Here is a 15,653-nt window from a genome sequence, read left to right as displayed (position 1 = left end):
TTTAAAGTCCTAACTGAGTGAATTTTGATTTGACACCAGCCACAAATTCAGGAAAGTTTGTGGATCTGAGGCTTGTGAACCCATTGATCTGTATATAGGCAACTGAAGCATAGTTAGAGTTGCAGGGATTAAGTTCTCCAGACAATCAGGAAAATGCCATTGCAAATGGGTACTAAGTAAGCTACACTATTGTAGACAAAAGGTTTGTGCAGTTGTTAAATGTTTTATATGATCTCCAGTTTGGAGTAAAATATTGCTCCTGAAATGTAATCCTGGCAACCCCTTGATAAAATAGTCTAAGCTTTTTAGGGTCCCTAGCTAAGGATAGAGACAACGCCCCTGAGTCAGCTTGAAGAAGTTACAGAAGCTGAATCTCCGCCCATCAATCCCCTTCAGATGAAGGGACCAGAGTCATTTTTGGAAAGTGAGACAGGATAAATTAGAGGTATTGGAAAGAGTAGAAATTGCACTTGTGAAAAATGGTTACAGGTTCAAGTCTTCTATGCCTGCCTAGAAAATCCTAGCCTCATTTAAAGGAGATCTGATTACTAAAAGTTGTCACCTGGTATTCCTTTGGAAAAACTGATGGGGTGCCAGCCTGCAAAAAATGAGTGTGCTCAGGTAAAGCAACCAGGAAGGCATTGGGAAAAATTACCTTAGGTTGAATTTGCAGATGACCCAGCAGGAGGTGTGACATTCCATTGGAGCTGCTAAGCTGTCCTGCCTGATTCCACCACCACCCCGCAGCTCCTTCCTGAGAGGACTGGAACTAAACCCTTGGTGATGGGACATTCTATCTGTGCTAAGTTTAAAGTCCCCTAGATATTTGCACCCATTATGGTGACTCTGGATGGGTAAAGGGAATTTTCCATCCAGTGCTGAACAGCCTAGATGCAAGAGGTGCTAAATGTGAATGAGGGCTATATTCAGGTAAAGAACAGAGAAAAAGGTTAGTAAAAAAAAAACCTTTAGAAAGGAATCGAGGAAACAGAAGAATCGTTTATGGATAAGGGAGGGTCTGAAAAGAATTGTCTAGAGAGTTCCTGTATGTAGTAGATGGTATGAGCATTATCTTAAGAATGGAGATTACAAGTAGAATTGGTAGGTATGTAATTGAGTTAGCCATGATGCAAGCAGGGTCAGGATTGGTACACTGATGTGGAACTATTCTTTGTGCCCACCTGAGGGATTGTTAAGCATGCTTCCTAGTTGTGAGAGCTTTTTCTTGGGTGCAGAACTGGGAGGGCACGCTATGTGCCCCTCCAAACCAAAGAATGCTGTGGGCCCGAGTCTGATAACAATTGTTGCCCCCCCCCCGCAAGCCATGTGTTATCTCAGCTGGCATTGTTAACCATGATTCAACCCAATCCTTACAGGACTTACAAGTTGATCTGGGGACATGTTTATCGTCTAGTTTCCAGTACCCTGGCACTCAAGTGAACCTACACTGTGATTCCTAACACTCCAACCACTGTGAAGGTAGCAGGAATGAACTACTGGGTTCGTCACTCCTAGGTGAAGACAGCGTGTGAGGATCCTGGACTTTCAGACTCCCAGAGAACTCACTGAGGTCCCTAGCTGAAGTTGTCCTCCAGAACAGAAGAGGACTAGATGTATTGTTCCTAGAGGACTGAGTGTTGTCCTGGGAGGAGAATGTTGCTTTTGGGTGAACCACACTGGAGTAATAAAAGATAGCCTGGTAGCTGTAAAGAGGCGACTGACTAGATGAGAGAGAAAGGGAGAGACAGAGGTCCCAAGGATGGTATGAGAGGCTGTACAACTGGTTCCCCTGGGCAACTTCTCTAATCTCAGCCATTATTGGCCCACTGGTGATTATTTTAATGTTACAGTTGATTGGCCCATGTGTAATTAATGCAATGATGTCCTTAGTAAAAAAAAAAAAAGGATCAGAGTTATAAAACTGATGATCCTACGTACCCAGTATAATCCCATTTGTACTAAGGTAAACTAGTCAAGGATTTGACTAGGCTAAAAGAAAAGAGGGAATGTTAAGGGGAGCAGGGACTGGCGCCATCCAGAATGCCTAAGAGTTCCCCCGCCCCATTGTGGAAGGCCGACAATGATACAGCCCAGCCACCTTGACCTCCCCACCCCCATGAGGAGGGATATCCGCTTGGGTGGGGGTGGGCCTGCTTTGTGTGGAGACCTTCCCAATTTGCACGCCAACTCCAACTAAGGTGATAGGTAAATTCAAACACTGGGCTGTAACCCTATTAGCTACCTGCGTGTGGCCGGAGCTGGCAATGGTCCCTCTGTGTATGTGACTATCCCATTGGCCACCTGTGTGGCCAGGTTTGACCACATGGGTTTTGCCCTTAAAAAGCCAGCGTGAGAGCCGCTCAGGGTCACAGTGTCAGCTCTTGAGTCTGCACTGTGTCCCTGGCCGGTCAGTTCATCATCTGCTTCCCCAATAAATTCACCTTTTTATATGAAAAAAAAAAGAGGAGGAAAAGGAGGATTCTGTACCTAGCAGGGCCCTGCAAGAGACAGCAATGTCTCTATTCCCAGACACTTCCTTGCATGAGGAATCCATTTCACTGTTATACTTTCATTTTTTTAAGTAAACCTGCTCTTCTGGCTTTAAACAATTTCCTGCTTTTTAATTCCTTAATAAGCAAAGAAACTGAAGCCAAACCTTAGATGTATCATTGGGTGTATTACAAACTTTATTTCAATAGTGGCAACAACTTTGCCTGACAGGTATTGAAGCAGGGCCAATCATGACAGAAACGAAGCCAATTAACCACAAGTCTTAGCACTAGGATTGCCTGGGAGCTTGTTTAAAATAAGGTTTCGGAACCCAAGCTTATCTACAGACTCATCATTTAATTTGATCATGAGCCTGTTACTGGTTTGCAAGGTAGGATATCAGAATGAATTTTAACTTAGGGCCAGAGATAAAGTGAGAGTTTCTGACATTATAAGGCCAGCATTATTCATTCATAACAACATCAGAGCTATGACTAATGAGCATCAATATCAGTCTCCCAACTTTTGTTCATTGAACACAGATTTATTTATTCTCTTTAAATCCTATGTCAAACCCTCATTTTGCAATGATTCCTACCCCTATCACCTGTATCACTTCAGAGACCTGAGATTCTTGAGGTGCTGGGAAACGGCAGAATCCACTGACTCCCACTCAGTCCTAGCCAATGCTGTCACTCAGCTTGTCCACAGTGGACTCATGGAAGATGGTCCTCCCTTCCCATACTGATGTGATATGAGAACCTTGCTGAGATGTAAGATCTCCCCCTAACCCAACCCCATCCCTGAAACACTGTCTCAACACCAGGGAGCCACCACAGGGGATCACTGTTTGCATGCTCCTCCACAGTCATGTCTCCTCTTCCCCAGCTGAACAGCTCCACTTTCTGCCCTCCATCAAGATCTTTCCTTTCTCTCCTGTACCCATCCATGGCAATCAATAAGCATATGCAGCAAGCAGCCAATGCACGCTCAGGCCTTGCTAGAACAAAACCCTACTGAGATGTTCAAGGTTCTCAGCTCTCCTTCCCTCTTTCCTCTGGGAATTTGCCAGACATTGAGGCTAGAGACCATATTTGACACAGCAGTAGGTGGGTGGCAAAGAAAAAACTATGACAGCCCAGCCAAACAGTGGCCTCAGATCTTGAAATATGTAAGAAATAACTGTAGAAAAAAATCATCTCTATGGAAATGGGTGCCAGACACCAATCTTAAAAAAGAAGTAATAAAATGAAATGGCTCTAGAAAGAAAAAAACAAAGAAGAAAAAAATAATTAAGTAAGCATTAAATACTTGATGGAAGAAAACAAACACAAATAGATGATAAACTACAAAGCAAATCTAGATGGGAACTCACAAGTACACTAGGGTAGAAATATTATCATCAGGGTAAATCAAAATATAAACATAAGGTCATCAAATACTGGTGTAAAAGAAGAGAAATGAGAAGTCTTTTGCATGCCTGAAAATTGTTACTATTATTTGGAAACTAATTTGACAGTTTCTGAGGGTATAAATATGTCAAACCCAGAAATTATGTTTCAAGGCAGATAGAACAATGGCTATCAGTGTCTTCCATAAACCCCTTAGGATCTCTGCGATCCTTTGAAGAGTCCAATTTTAATTATATAACTTGCCTTTTCTCCGGTGTTAACGATGCATTGTGTCTTCTTCATTTTCATGCACTAATTAAATTCCCACTGATGTAACAAAACTTTCGGGAAAAATCAACTTTAAGGAAGAGATTTTTATGTTAGGACATTTTCAGAGGTTTCAGGGTCATGGCCACTGAGCTCCATTGTTTCTGTGCCTGTGGTGAGGAAGAACACCAGGTAGAAAGAATATGGTGGAACAAAGTTGCTCACCTGTTCACCTTGTGGTGGCTAGGAAGCAGAAAAAAAAAAGCAAAGGGCCAGAGACAAAATATACCATTCAAGAACATTAATAATCTGTCTTTCCTAGCTAGGCCCCTCCTAAAGCTTCTGCCACCTCCTAATAGTACATTAAGCTATGAATCCACAAATGGATTAATTCATTAATAAGATCAAAGCCATCATGATTCAATCACTTCCCAAATACCTCATCTCTGAATATCACTACATTAGTGACCAAGACTTTAGCACATATGAGCTTTTGGAGGATAATTCAGATCAAAGCCATAACATTTACTCTCATTTAAGAAAGAAAAATTGAAGTAGGGTTGTGGCTCAAGGGGTAGGGTAGTAGCCTTGGCGTAAAGAGCTCAGGGTCAGCACCCAGGCCCAGAGTTTAAGCCCCATGACCCACACAAAAAATAGTTCTTTGGCCAGAAGTTTTGCCTAGTTAGTAGTAAGAGTGTTTGCCTAGCATGCACGAAGACCCAGGTTTGATTCCTCAGTACCACATACATAGAAAAGGCCAGGAATGGTGATGAAGCCAAGTGGTAGAGCTCTAGCCTTGGGAAAGCCCAAAGACAGTGTTCAGGCCCTGAGTTCAGGCCTAGGACTGGCAAAAAATGAACAAAAAAATAAACCCTACCTCTTAAGGAGTGACTCTGTGGCTTAAGGGATAGGGCGGTAGCCTTGAGCTGAAGAGCTCAGAAACAATGCTCAGTCCCAGAGTTCAAGCCCCACGACTGACCAAAAAGAGCATAGTTTTAGGGCCTGGGCGTTTGGCCTAGTTATAGAATGCTTGCCTAGGATGCACGAAGACCCAGGTTCGATTCCTCAGTACCATATACATAGAAAAAATCCAGAAGTGGTACTGTAGCTAAAGTGGTAGAGCTCTAGCCTTTAGTAAGCCCAAGGACAGTGCTCATGCCCTGAGTTCAATGCCCAGGACTGGCAAAAAAAAAAGAAAAATTGTCAGTATTACTTTAAAATATTATTAAATAATAGTTGGTGGTAACTTGATTAAATATCAGTTCTTGTTAAGCAAACTTTATTTTTGGTCAGTCACGGGTTTGATAGGTATATTTTTAAGTGACTGATACTATGGAATGAGTATACTTGTACATATGCCCTTGTATAAATGTTGAGTTGTGAGTGAGACTGATCATTTTTTCACAGTACACTATGTTTAGGTGCTAACAAATATCAGAAAACAACAACAAAAAAATCCCACTGTAATTTAGATTTAAATAGTCAACTTTTCTTAAAATGAGTGATATGTGTCTTTCTTGTTAGAGCACGTTGATGTTGTTATTTATTGCTGGTCATAACATTTAACATTTCAGGAAAAAAGTGAAAATTTTAAAAACTTCACTTTTCTGATGAAATTCATGATGATGTTAGTGAATATGATCTGATATTATTACTTTGTCCGTATTTGTAATATCTGAATGACTCAATAAGCTGACATTCAAGTAACCGATGAATGATATTATACTATTATCCATAAGCAAAAGAGCTACTCAAAGAACAAAATAAATCAATAAATTTTAATGAAACAGAGTGAAAAGGTCATAGATATGGTTTCTGATTGTATAGCAACTAACCTTTAAGAAATTACCATTTCTCAAATTGGTACAGTATCAAAGAATAATATCCACAATTACCTGAAAGGACTTGAAATACTATTACTTTTTCCAACTATTTATCAGAGTGAGAACACATTTTCTTCACTTTCTTCAACCAAAATAACAATCCACAATAGCTTAAATGTAAAAACAGGCATGGTGACCTAGCTCTCTACTAAAAAGATTTTTTTTAATGTAAAACAATACCTCCCTTCATAAAATTTTTGTTTGGGAAAAGCTAATTTCTATTGAAATAGTTATTCATGTCAATGTGCAAGGTTTTTACACCTGTTACTTATAAATTTACATTTATTGAGATGTACAGAGGGGTTACACTTACATAAGTAAGATAATGAGTGCATTTCTTGCTGAACAGTGTTCTTACTCCACTTATTTTCTCCAACTTTCCCTTCCCCCCAATCTCCCTTGCCCCCAAATTGTAAAGTTCATTTCCAACATAGTGTCTTGTGAGTATTCTTATTGCACTGGTTTACCTTTTGTCCTTTTTCTCACTATTTTGTTATTCACCTTCCCTTCCCCAATTCAGATTAACATATATACAAGACAAGAGATTAGTTTAAAAAACAGTAATAACAGAGGATAAACCAAAGGAAAAGAAAAAAGAGATAACACCGTGCAACACATTAAAAGCAACAACAAAGAAAACCCTCTTGTTTCCACGTCTGAGAGTTCATTTCAATTAGCATCATTTTATATGGTCATATGTACATCGATAGCTATTGAGCTATTGTGATTTTTTCTAGGACTATCTTAGACATATGCTAATTATTGCAAATGAGGGAAAGCATAGAGCCTATGTTCCTTTGGGTCTGGCTTACTTTGCATAATATAAGTTTTTCCAAATCTTTCTATTTCCTTATGAATGGGGCAATGCCATTCTTTTTGATGGAAGCATAGAATTCCATTGTATGAAAATACCACATTTTAGCTGGGCATGGTGGCTTATACCTATAATCCTAGCTACTCAGGAGGCTGAGACCTGAAGATCATGGTTCAAAGCCAGCCTGGGCATAAAAGTCTGTGAGATTCTTATCTCCAGTTAAACACCAGAAAACAGGAAGTGACACTGAGGCTCCAGGGATAGGGTGATAACCTTGAGCTGAAGAGCTCCAGGAAAGCACCCAGGCCAAGAGTTCAAGCCCCACAATCAACAACAACAAAAAACATTACCAGGTTTTCTTGATCCATTTATCTACTGAGGGGCATTTGGGTTGATTCCATATCTTAGCTAGATAATAATCCTGCAATAAACATACTTGGTATGATAGCCTTAGTGCAGCCTTGTTAGTGACCATTTGGGTAAATGCTCAGGAGTGAGATTGCTGGATCATATGTTTAGTCTTTTGAGGAACCTTCACACTACTTTCAGATTGGATGAACTAGTTAACATTCCCACCAGCAGTATAGTAGGGTTCCCTTTTGGCCAAACCCATACCAGCACCTGTTACTATGTGTTTTCTTGATAATAGCCAATCTAATTGGGGTGAAACGTAGAATCTCAACATGGTTTTGATTCACTTTACTTCTATTTTTCTTTATTCGACATTTCATTGTGTGTCTATTGGCTATTCTTATTTCAGCTCCATAGAAATTTCTTTTCTAATTCTTTAGGTCATTTATTAATGGGGTGGTTGTTTCTTTGAAGATAAGTTATGAGGGATTCATTTTTTGAGCTCTCTATATACTTGTAAGGCCCTCGTCTGCTGTATAGCTAGTGAAGATCCATTTGCTTTTTATTTATCTTGCTAGCTATGTCTTTTGCCATGAAGAAGTTCTGCAGTCCAATGAAGTTATCCAAACTTTCTTTGATTTGTTGTGTTTCTGAATCTTTGTTTAGGAAGTTTTCACATGTGTCAAGTAGCCCTAGTGTATCCCTTACTCGTTCTTGTAATATTTTCAGGGTATATGCTTTCACCTTGAGGTCTTTGATGTGTTTGGAGTTGATTCTGTTGCAAGGTGATATATAAGAATCTAACTTCAGTTTTCTACATGTGTGTAGCCAATTCTGCAGGACCATTTGGTGAAGAGGTTGATGATTTTGTTGAAGTTTAGGTAGCCATAGGTCTGTGGGATTTCTGGGTTTTTGATTCTATTTCATTGGTCCTCAGGCTGATTCATGTGCCCATACTAAGCTACTCTTTTTAAGTACAGTTTGAAGTTTGGTATTGATATTCCTGCAGCGTTTTATTTCCTGCTGAGTTGTTTTTGCTATTTGAGTCTTCCATATTCCATACGAAATTCTGGATTTCTTCCATTTCATTTCAGAATGCTGTTGGTGCCAGACACAGTGGCTCACGCCTGTAATCCTAGCTACTCAGAAGACTGAGATATGAGGATCGCGATTCAAAGCCAGCTTGAGCACTAATGCCTGTGAGACTCTTATCTCCAGTTACCCACTAGAAAAACGGAAGTGGCTCTGTGGCTCCAGGGCTAGGGAAGTAGCCTGGCTCTATGACTAAAAAAAAAAGAATACTGTTGTGATATTGATGCATATTGCATTAAATTTGCATAGATTTAGGCAGTATTACCATTTTCATGATGTTAATTCTCCCAGTTCAGGAGCATGGGAGGTTTTACCAGTTAAAGTACTTAAAACTGCCTTCATTTACTTTTTCAGGTTTAAAAGTTATCATCACAGAGGTCCCTTCACCTCTTTAGTTAATTTAATTCCTAGGTATTTCTAAAATTTGTAATGCATAGAGGGGTCACAGTTACATTCGCCAGACAGAGGGTACAACACTTCTCAAACATTGATACTCCTTCTCATGTTTTTGTCCCCATTTCACTCCCCCAGCCCCTCCCAACCATCTTGTTTTCCCCCCTTGCTTTTCCTAATTCAAATACACAAACCTACATATAATATATAAGATAACAAAGTCAGATATTGTAACAACATGAGAATAACAAAAGGGCAGCAAAAAAGAGGAGAGATAACACAGGACATTAAGAACAACAATCACATAATATGAAGCTCCTGTTTCCACATCCTGGAGATCATTCCATTTAGCCTCATCCTATATGGCCTTCTGTACCTATGTTTTGAGCTATTGTAATCCTCTGCTAGAAGAGTCCTAGCTTTGTATTAATTATATAAATGAGGGAAACCATTGAGCCTATGTTCCTTTGAGTCTGACTTACTTCACTTACTATAATTTTTTCTAAGTCTTTCCATTTCCTTACAAATGGGGCAATGTCATTCTTTCTGATTGCAGAATAGAATTCCATTGTGTATAAATACCACATCTTGATCCAGTCATTTACTAAGGAGCATCAGGGTTGGTTCCATATCTTTGCTATGGTAAATAGTGCTGCGATGGCATGGTTGTTTCTTTGACAATTTGTTTTGGAGAGATTCAGATATTTTAGCTGTTGATATATTTTAGATTTGAGGCTTTTGTCTGTTGTGTGGTTAGTGAAGATCTTCTCACACTCTGTGGGCTTTTCTATTTAGCTTGCTAGCTATGTCCTTTGCCATACAGAAACTCTGCAGTTTAATGCAATCCCATTTGTCCAAATTTTCTTAAACTTGTTCAGTTTCTGGGTCTTTATTAAGAGATTTTCAACCTGTACCATGGAAACCTACTGTGTCTTCTATTCTTTCTTGTAAAGTTTTCAGGGTATCTGCTATTATCTTGAGGCCTTTGATCATTTTGGAGTTAATCTTGGTATAGGGTGACATAGAAGGATCCAACTTTAGTTTTCTGCGGGGGTTTAACCAATTCTGCCAGCACCATTTGTTGAAAAGACTGTCTTTCTTCCATATTATTTTTTGGCTTCCTTATCAAAGTTTACGTGGCCATAGGTCTGTGGATTGATTTCTGGGTATTTAATTCTATTGCAATGGTCCTCAGGCCTGTTCTTATGCCAGTACCAAGCTCTGTAATAGAGTCTGAAGTTTGGTATTGAAATTCCTCCTATGCTGTGCTTTCTGCTAAGAATTGTTTCTGCATTTACTGAGATTATCATGTGACTCTTGTCCCTCCTCCTGTTGATGGGCTGAATTATATTAGTTGACTTGTATCGTGCGCCAACCCTTGCCCGCAAGGATCCGACACACGATACAGGTTGCAAGAAGCTTCTTTATTCTCCTGGTTTCCCTCTTTCCTTCCTCCTTACTCCGGGTATATATATGTACAAGCCCACCAATAGGAATAGGCCGCCTCAAACACTCCACCAATCATCTCCTGCCACCCACAGTACATGCACCTGGCACTCGCTCAATCACGCAGTGAAATGGAGAACAGCACGCTTCCGCACATGCACAGCGCAGGCTTCCGCTAAGCAGTAGGGGCGCATGGGCAGCCACGCCTGATTGCATCAGACCCCCATTCCAGGAAGTGAAGGTATGGCCGCCAGGTCCGTGTGCTGCTTCCCACAGCTCCCCCTTTTTTCTTAAATTAAGCAAGGGATCGTGCCTGTCTTAGGTGGGGGAGTCGGGAGACATTCTTACCCGTCATTGATCAAACTGCAAGGCTCTGTTGCAGCGTCTGTCTTAGGTTGATATGTTCCCACTCCCTTCCTTACCCGTCTTTGACTACCAATCCAGCATGCTGAGCCATACTTGCGGGGACTCTCCTGCTGACAGGGCAGCAAAGGCCTGCCTCACAATGGTGTTCTGCCATGACATGCGCGCACGCAACTTACACATGACCACTAACACTGCAATCAAACCACACCCCAACAGGCATACTAGTGCGGCAATTCCGGCCCATTCCTTAACAAAGGAGAAGGCAGAGGACATCCAGGACAATACATCAGGCAAAGACATTATTTCTACCCTAGTAGCATTAACAGCATAAATTTCCCCACGCAACTGATTAGTAAGATTATCAAACTCAATGGTCCAAGTTCCAACCAGTAGGCGACCCAGTTCCCTGGATAAGTTCGCTGCTCGGCTCACATTGTCAAAGGCTACTGAAGTTACACAAAGTCCCCTCAAGGTTGAAATACACCCCTTCCCTGTTAACTCATACAACAGATCCACTTGCTCTTGAAGGAGGTCAACTCTCTGGTTCAAAATCATAAGTCCACGATGAAGATGAAGATTAGTCCAGACTTGGTTGGTTAGAGCTTGCACAGTATTTTCTGCCAATTGATTGAAAGCGGTGGCGGTTGGAATGGCGGTAGCCAAGGATACCGCAGCGGTGGTAGCTGCGGCTGCAGCAAGGACCACAGATGCAATTAAAGCCGTGATGCCAAAATCTCTCTTTTCTCATAGGACAACCAACAGGCTAGACTCATCCACTATGGCAAGCATGGGTAGAAAAACCGGCAACCTCATTACAACGGCACTATCATGTCTGGATCCATTCCAGCACTGAGTCAGGATACATCTTTGGCTGCTGCAATTGAGGGTTGGTTCTGTAAAATTAAAAACTAGAAACATAAATGGGGGCCAAACACATACTGGAGTGGGTGAAAAACTGATCACAGGGTTACACGTAGTTAGATTGAACCCCCCCTTCTTCAAAACCCAATATCCCTGATAAAGGGTCATTCCAAACACCGGACTGACACTGCTGGCCCTTCGAGCAATGGGGGGATCCCAGTCCATTAAAATGATAAGAGCAGTTTTTAAGGCCCCTCCCAATAACAAGGCAGCTGCATTCATGGTCATACAACTGTGCGACCCACACAATAGCCACCTATCAAAATGGTTTTCTGGCCTGTGCTATTTAGGGTCCCCATAAGTAAAATTAAGGCCATTAAAGGTAGAATTCACAAAGGTAACAATTTTGGGGGGTAAATATACAACCATGCACCAACGGTGAATAGCGATTACTTTGACAATCTGTCCACTCATGGGGCCAATTAACATGACCCCGGCATCTGGGAAACATCAATGGCGGGGAAAAAGAGGATGAGGAATTGCTCCCAGATATGGCGGGCACCAGCCCATCAATAACTACTGCCACTCCGGAGTGGCTGGCTCCATCAGGGTTGCCAAAGTGAAAATATCCTAACTGCTGTCTATGTAAAAGGGTACAAGGTGCTGTACGATTAATGGACAGACATAAAGATCCTTCTAACGCATAGCTTGAAGCATTAAAAATATGAGATTCTAAATTATTACTAATGCAAGGTAATCCCCAAGAACAATTAGTGGTAAACAGAAAAGGATACACTTTGGTAGAATTAGTTAGCGGCATTGGTAAAGGAAATGTTTTCAGGATGGTCCACAGGGTCCGGTGTGCAGTCCCCTCCATTGGCTGGAGTAGAAGAATTATTACTCCCAGCATCCACACCTTCTGGATCCACACGTCCATCTGGCGGTGATACAGGTCTGGCAGCCAAAAATGGCAATTGCTTTCTCTACTCCTACATAAACGACAGCGGCCACAGCCGAGGGATAGGTTCTCAATATTTTGGAGGGGGTATGTTTAAGATGAATTAGGCATATGGGGCCATCTTGCCATAATACCCCAAAGGGGTCTCTCACATTGGGTATCACCATGAATTCGAGTGGCTTACTTGGATCCACTCTGTTTACCTGGCTGTTTTGTAAACCCACCTGTACCTTCTGCAATGCTTGATGCGCCTCAACTGTCAAGTATCTAGGGGAATTCAAATCACTGTCACCTTTTAATATATTAAATAAAGGTGCCAATTCACTATTGGATAATTTTAGGTATGGCCTGATCCAATTTATATCCCCTAACAATTTTTGAAAATCATTTAAGGTCTGAAGTCTGTCTACTTGAATGTGCAATTTCAATGGCTGCACTAATGTGGGTAACAGTTTTGCACCTAGATACTGTTGACTTTTACCCATTTGAATTTTCTCCGGGGCAATGATTAACTTATATGACTGGAGGCATTTTTTAACCACCTCGAGGGCCTGCAGTAGCATCTTTTGATTAATGCAGCATAACAAAATATCATCCATGTAGTGGTAAACAAGGACTTGAGGGAAACCTTTTCTAGCCTGTAATAAAGCCCGGGCCACGTAAAGCTGACATAGTGTAGGGCTATTGGCCATACCCTGAGGTAATACCACCCACTCTAACCACTCATCGGGGTGCATATGATTAATCGTGGGAAGCGTGAAGGCAAAGCGGCAAAAATCATCCTTATGAAGGGGGATGGAGAAAAAGCAATCCTTAATATCAATAATAATTGTGGGCCAATCTTTTGGGAGGGCAGAAGCAACTGGCAATCCCCTTTGAATTGCCCCCATGGGCAGCATTTGTGCATTAACAGCCCTCAGGTCATGTAACAGTCTCCATTTTCCAGATTTTTTCTTGATTACGAAAATGGGTATATTCCACGGGGAAGTGGATGGTCTTATATGATTGGCTTGTAATTGTTCTAACACTAGTTCCCTTGCTGCCTGTAATTTCTCCTTAGTGAGGGGCCATTGCTTTACCAAGCAGGGATCATTGTTCTTCCATTGAATGGGTATTGGTTGGTACTCAGCAGTGGCCCCTAGATAAAACCCAAACCAGCCCTATCAATTTTAGGAGTATCAATTCCTGGAGGATAAATAATACCTTGGCCGAGCTTTCCCAATCCTCCGCCGGTATAATGTTGTTTGCCCATCATTTGTCTTAGGGATGGATCGTCTCTTAAGTCAGTGGTTAAGATCGCCCCCATATCATCGAGAACATCTCTCCCCCATAAGGAGACATGTATGTCAACGATATAAGGTTGAAAAATTCCTTGATGCCCCTCTTGGTCTTTCCATGAAAGGGAGGCTGCACTCTGATTCAGGCTAGTTTCCTCTCCTAATCCTCTCAGTGTCTGCTGAGCTCTTACTACTGGCCAATCTTTTGGCCAGTCCTTTCTTGCTATAATACTCTTGTCTGCTCCTGTATCAAGTAGCCCTGTCATCGGGCGCCCTCCCACGGTTAATGGATATAACGGCCTGTTGTTTAAGGCGACAGCAAAGTATGCCATGGGATCTACACCGGGATGGGCAAAAGTAATAGACAGCACCTTTCCAATTAAATCATTGGGGTTTATAATAACTATTCCCTTTTGTGCGGACACAAGTGCCTGACACTGATCCCCTGGGGAGTCAATAATTAGAGGATGCACTATTAGTCCCTGGAGGGCCATATTGGGCTGACCAGTTATTAATCCTTTTATACCTCCTTTTAATGGGGGGCATATTGTTGCTTGCAACACCTGTGGGCCCATTCTGGTGGAGGCACGGAGTTCCATAATTTCTCCTCTGTCGGAGCCTGAGGGTTCACGTCCTGGGCACTGGAGGGCGGGAACCACTGTCGTGGGACCTGCTGTACTACCCCGTACATTTGTTGGGGGCCCCGGGGTGGGCCCCGCTGGCTGTTTTTTGCCCCTTGTGGTGGAAGAATATTATCCATTTTATCTTTCACTGATCTGCACTCACTGGCCCAATGATTCCCCTTTTTACATCTAGGGCAAAGTCCTGGGCGAGGAGTTGCTATGGCGGCCGAAGGGTCCCTGTGTTGATTGGGGCACTGAGCCTTTAGATGCCCCATTTGGCCGCAGGCAAAGCATGCCCCCTGGCGGTTGGCTTTAGGCCTTGCTCCTCGGAGTCCTTGTACTATGGCAATTGCCAGGACCTGTCCCTGCAGGAGGGAGGCGCCATCGATGTCTTTGCATATTTTTATATAGTCAGTCAGGGACTTTCCTTTCCAGGGTCTAATAGCATCTTGGCAGGCCTTATTGGCATGCTCAGAAGCAAGTTGTTTTACCAATGGCATGGCGCTTTCCGCATCTGGAAATACATGGCCTGCGGCTTTGATTAGTCTATCAACAAAGTCTGCAAATGACTCATTAGGACCCTGTAAGATTTTTGAAAGTTGATCATGAAGATCCCCTGGGTTGTGCAGAGCCTTCCATGCTCGTTGCGCAGCCACGGCAATTTGTTGGTAAACTGCCCCATCATATGCAATTTGAGCCTGAATGTTATCATACTGTCCCTGACCAGTGAGCATATCTACGGTCCAATTCGGGTGGCCACCTTCTGCATTGCGCCGTGCAGTATCGCGGCAATATTCCTGATTGGCAGCCTTCCAGACCAAATATTGCCCCCCAGACAAGGTGGAGCGGGCCAGGTTTTCCCAATCCCGGGGTATTAAGTTGAGCTGCGCTACCATCTCAACCACCGTGAGGGTATAAGCAGAGCTAGGGCCATACGTCATCACAGCTTCAATATTTCATTACCCAAGGCTGTTGACTGTTTAAAAGTATCCCATGGGGAACTTAAGCAGGAATTAATCAGCCCCACACAGCCAAGCAGCCCGGGGGCAGTGGCGAAACCTCATGTGTCCTTCTTAATGCCTTCCCTAATCTCCCCCAGGATTCCTCATCTATAACATCTACCTCTAAAAACCATGGGGCTCTCTCCTCCACTAGCCGGATGGATTTTTTTACAATGGCAGACTTTAGAGGCGTGCCATTGGCTTTGAGTAATCCCTTGATGGTAAACTCCATCCGGTTCCGAGAAACTTCAGAGCCCATATTACAACTATCGTCGCTCTCGGGGAACCTAGTTATCCTCTTGTCGCTTACTGCGAACCTATAGATGAGTCTATCCTGGATCGGGGTCCTAATGTCCCTCCTAACGCTAAGATCGAACCCTCACGGGGCTGCCTTACCTGTAGATTACTTACCGGCTGGGTTCAGTTCTCGTGCCCCACGT

General features: G+C 42.5%; 1 protein-coding gene across 1 annotated transcript; it reads right to left on the bottom strand.

The window, feature by feature from the left end:
- Positions 1-14,121: 14,121 nt before the first annotated feature.
- LOC150049074 (endogenous retrovirus group K member 8 Gag polyprotein-like) lies at positions 14,122-15,153 on the bottom strand. The gene has a single exon (XM_090354252.1). It carries the CDS (start codon positions 15,151-15,153, stop codon positions 14,122-14,124), a length of 1,032 nt encoding a protein of 343 aa, XP_090210378.1.
- Positions 15,154-15,653: the final 500 nt, after the last annotated feature.

The sequence above is a fragment of the Megascapheus bottae genome, chromosome 20 (assembly GCF_031878675.1).
Source record: "Megascapheus bottae isolate mThoBot1 chromosome 20, mThoBot2.hap1, whole genome shotgun sequence".
NCBI classification, from domain to species: Eukaryota; Metazoa; Chordata; class Mammalia; order Rodentia; family Geomyidae; genus Megascapheus; species Megascapheus bottae.
Note: the sequence above shows the minus strand (reverse complement) of the source record. Positions and strands in the feature narration are given on the sequence as shown.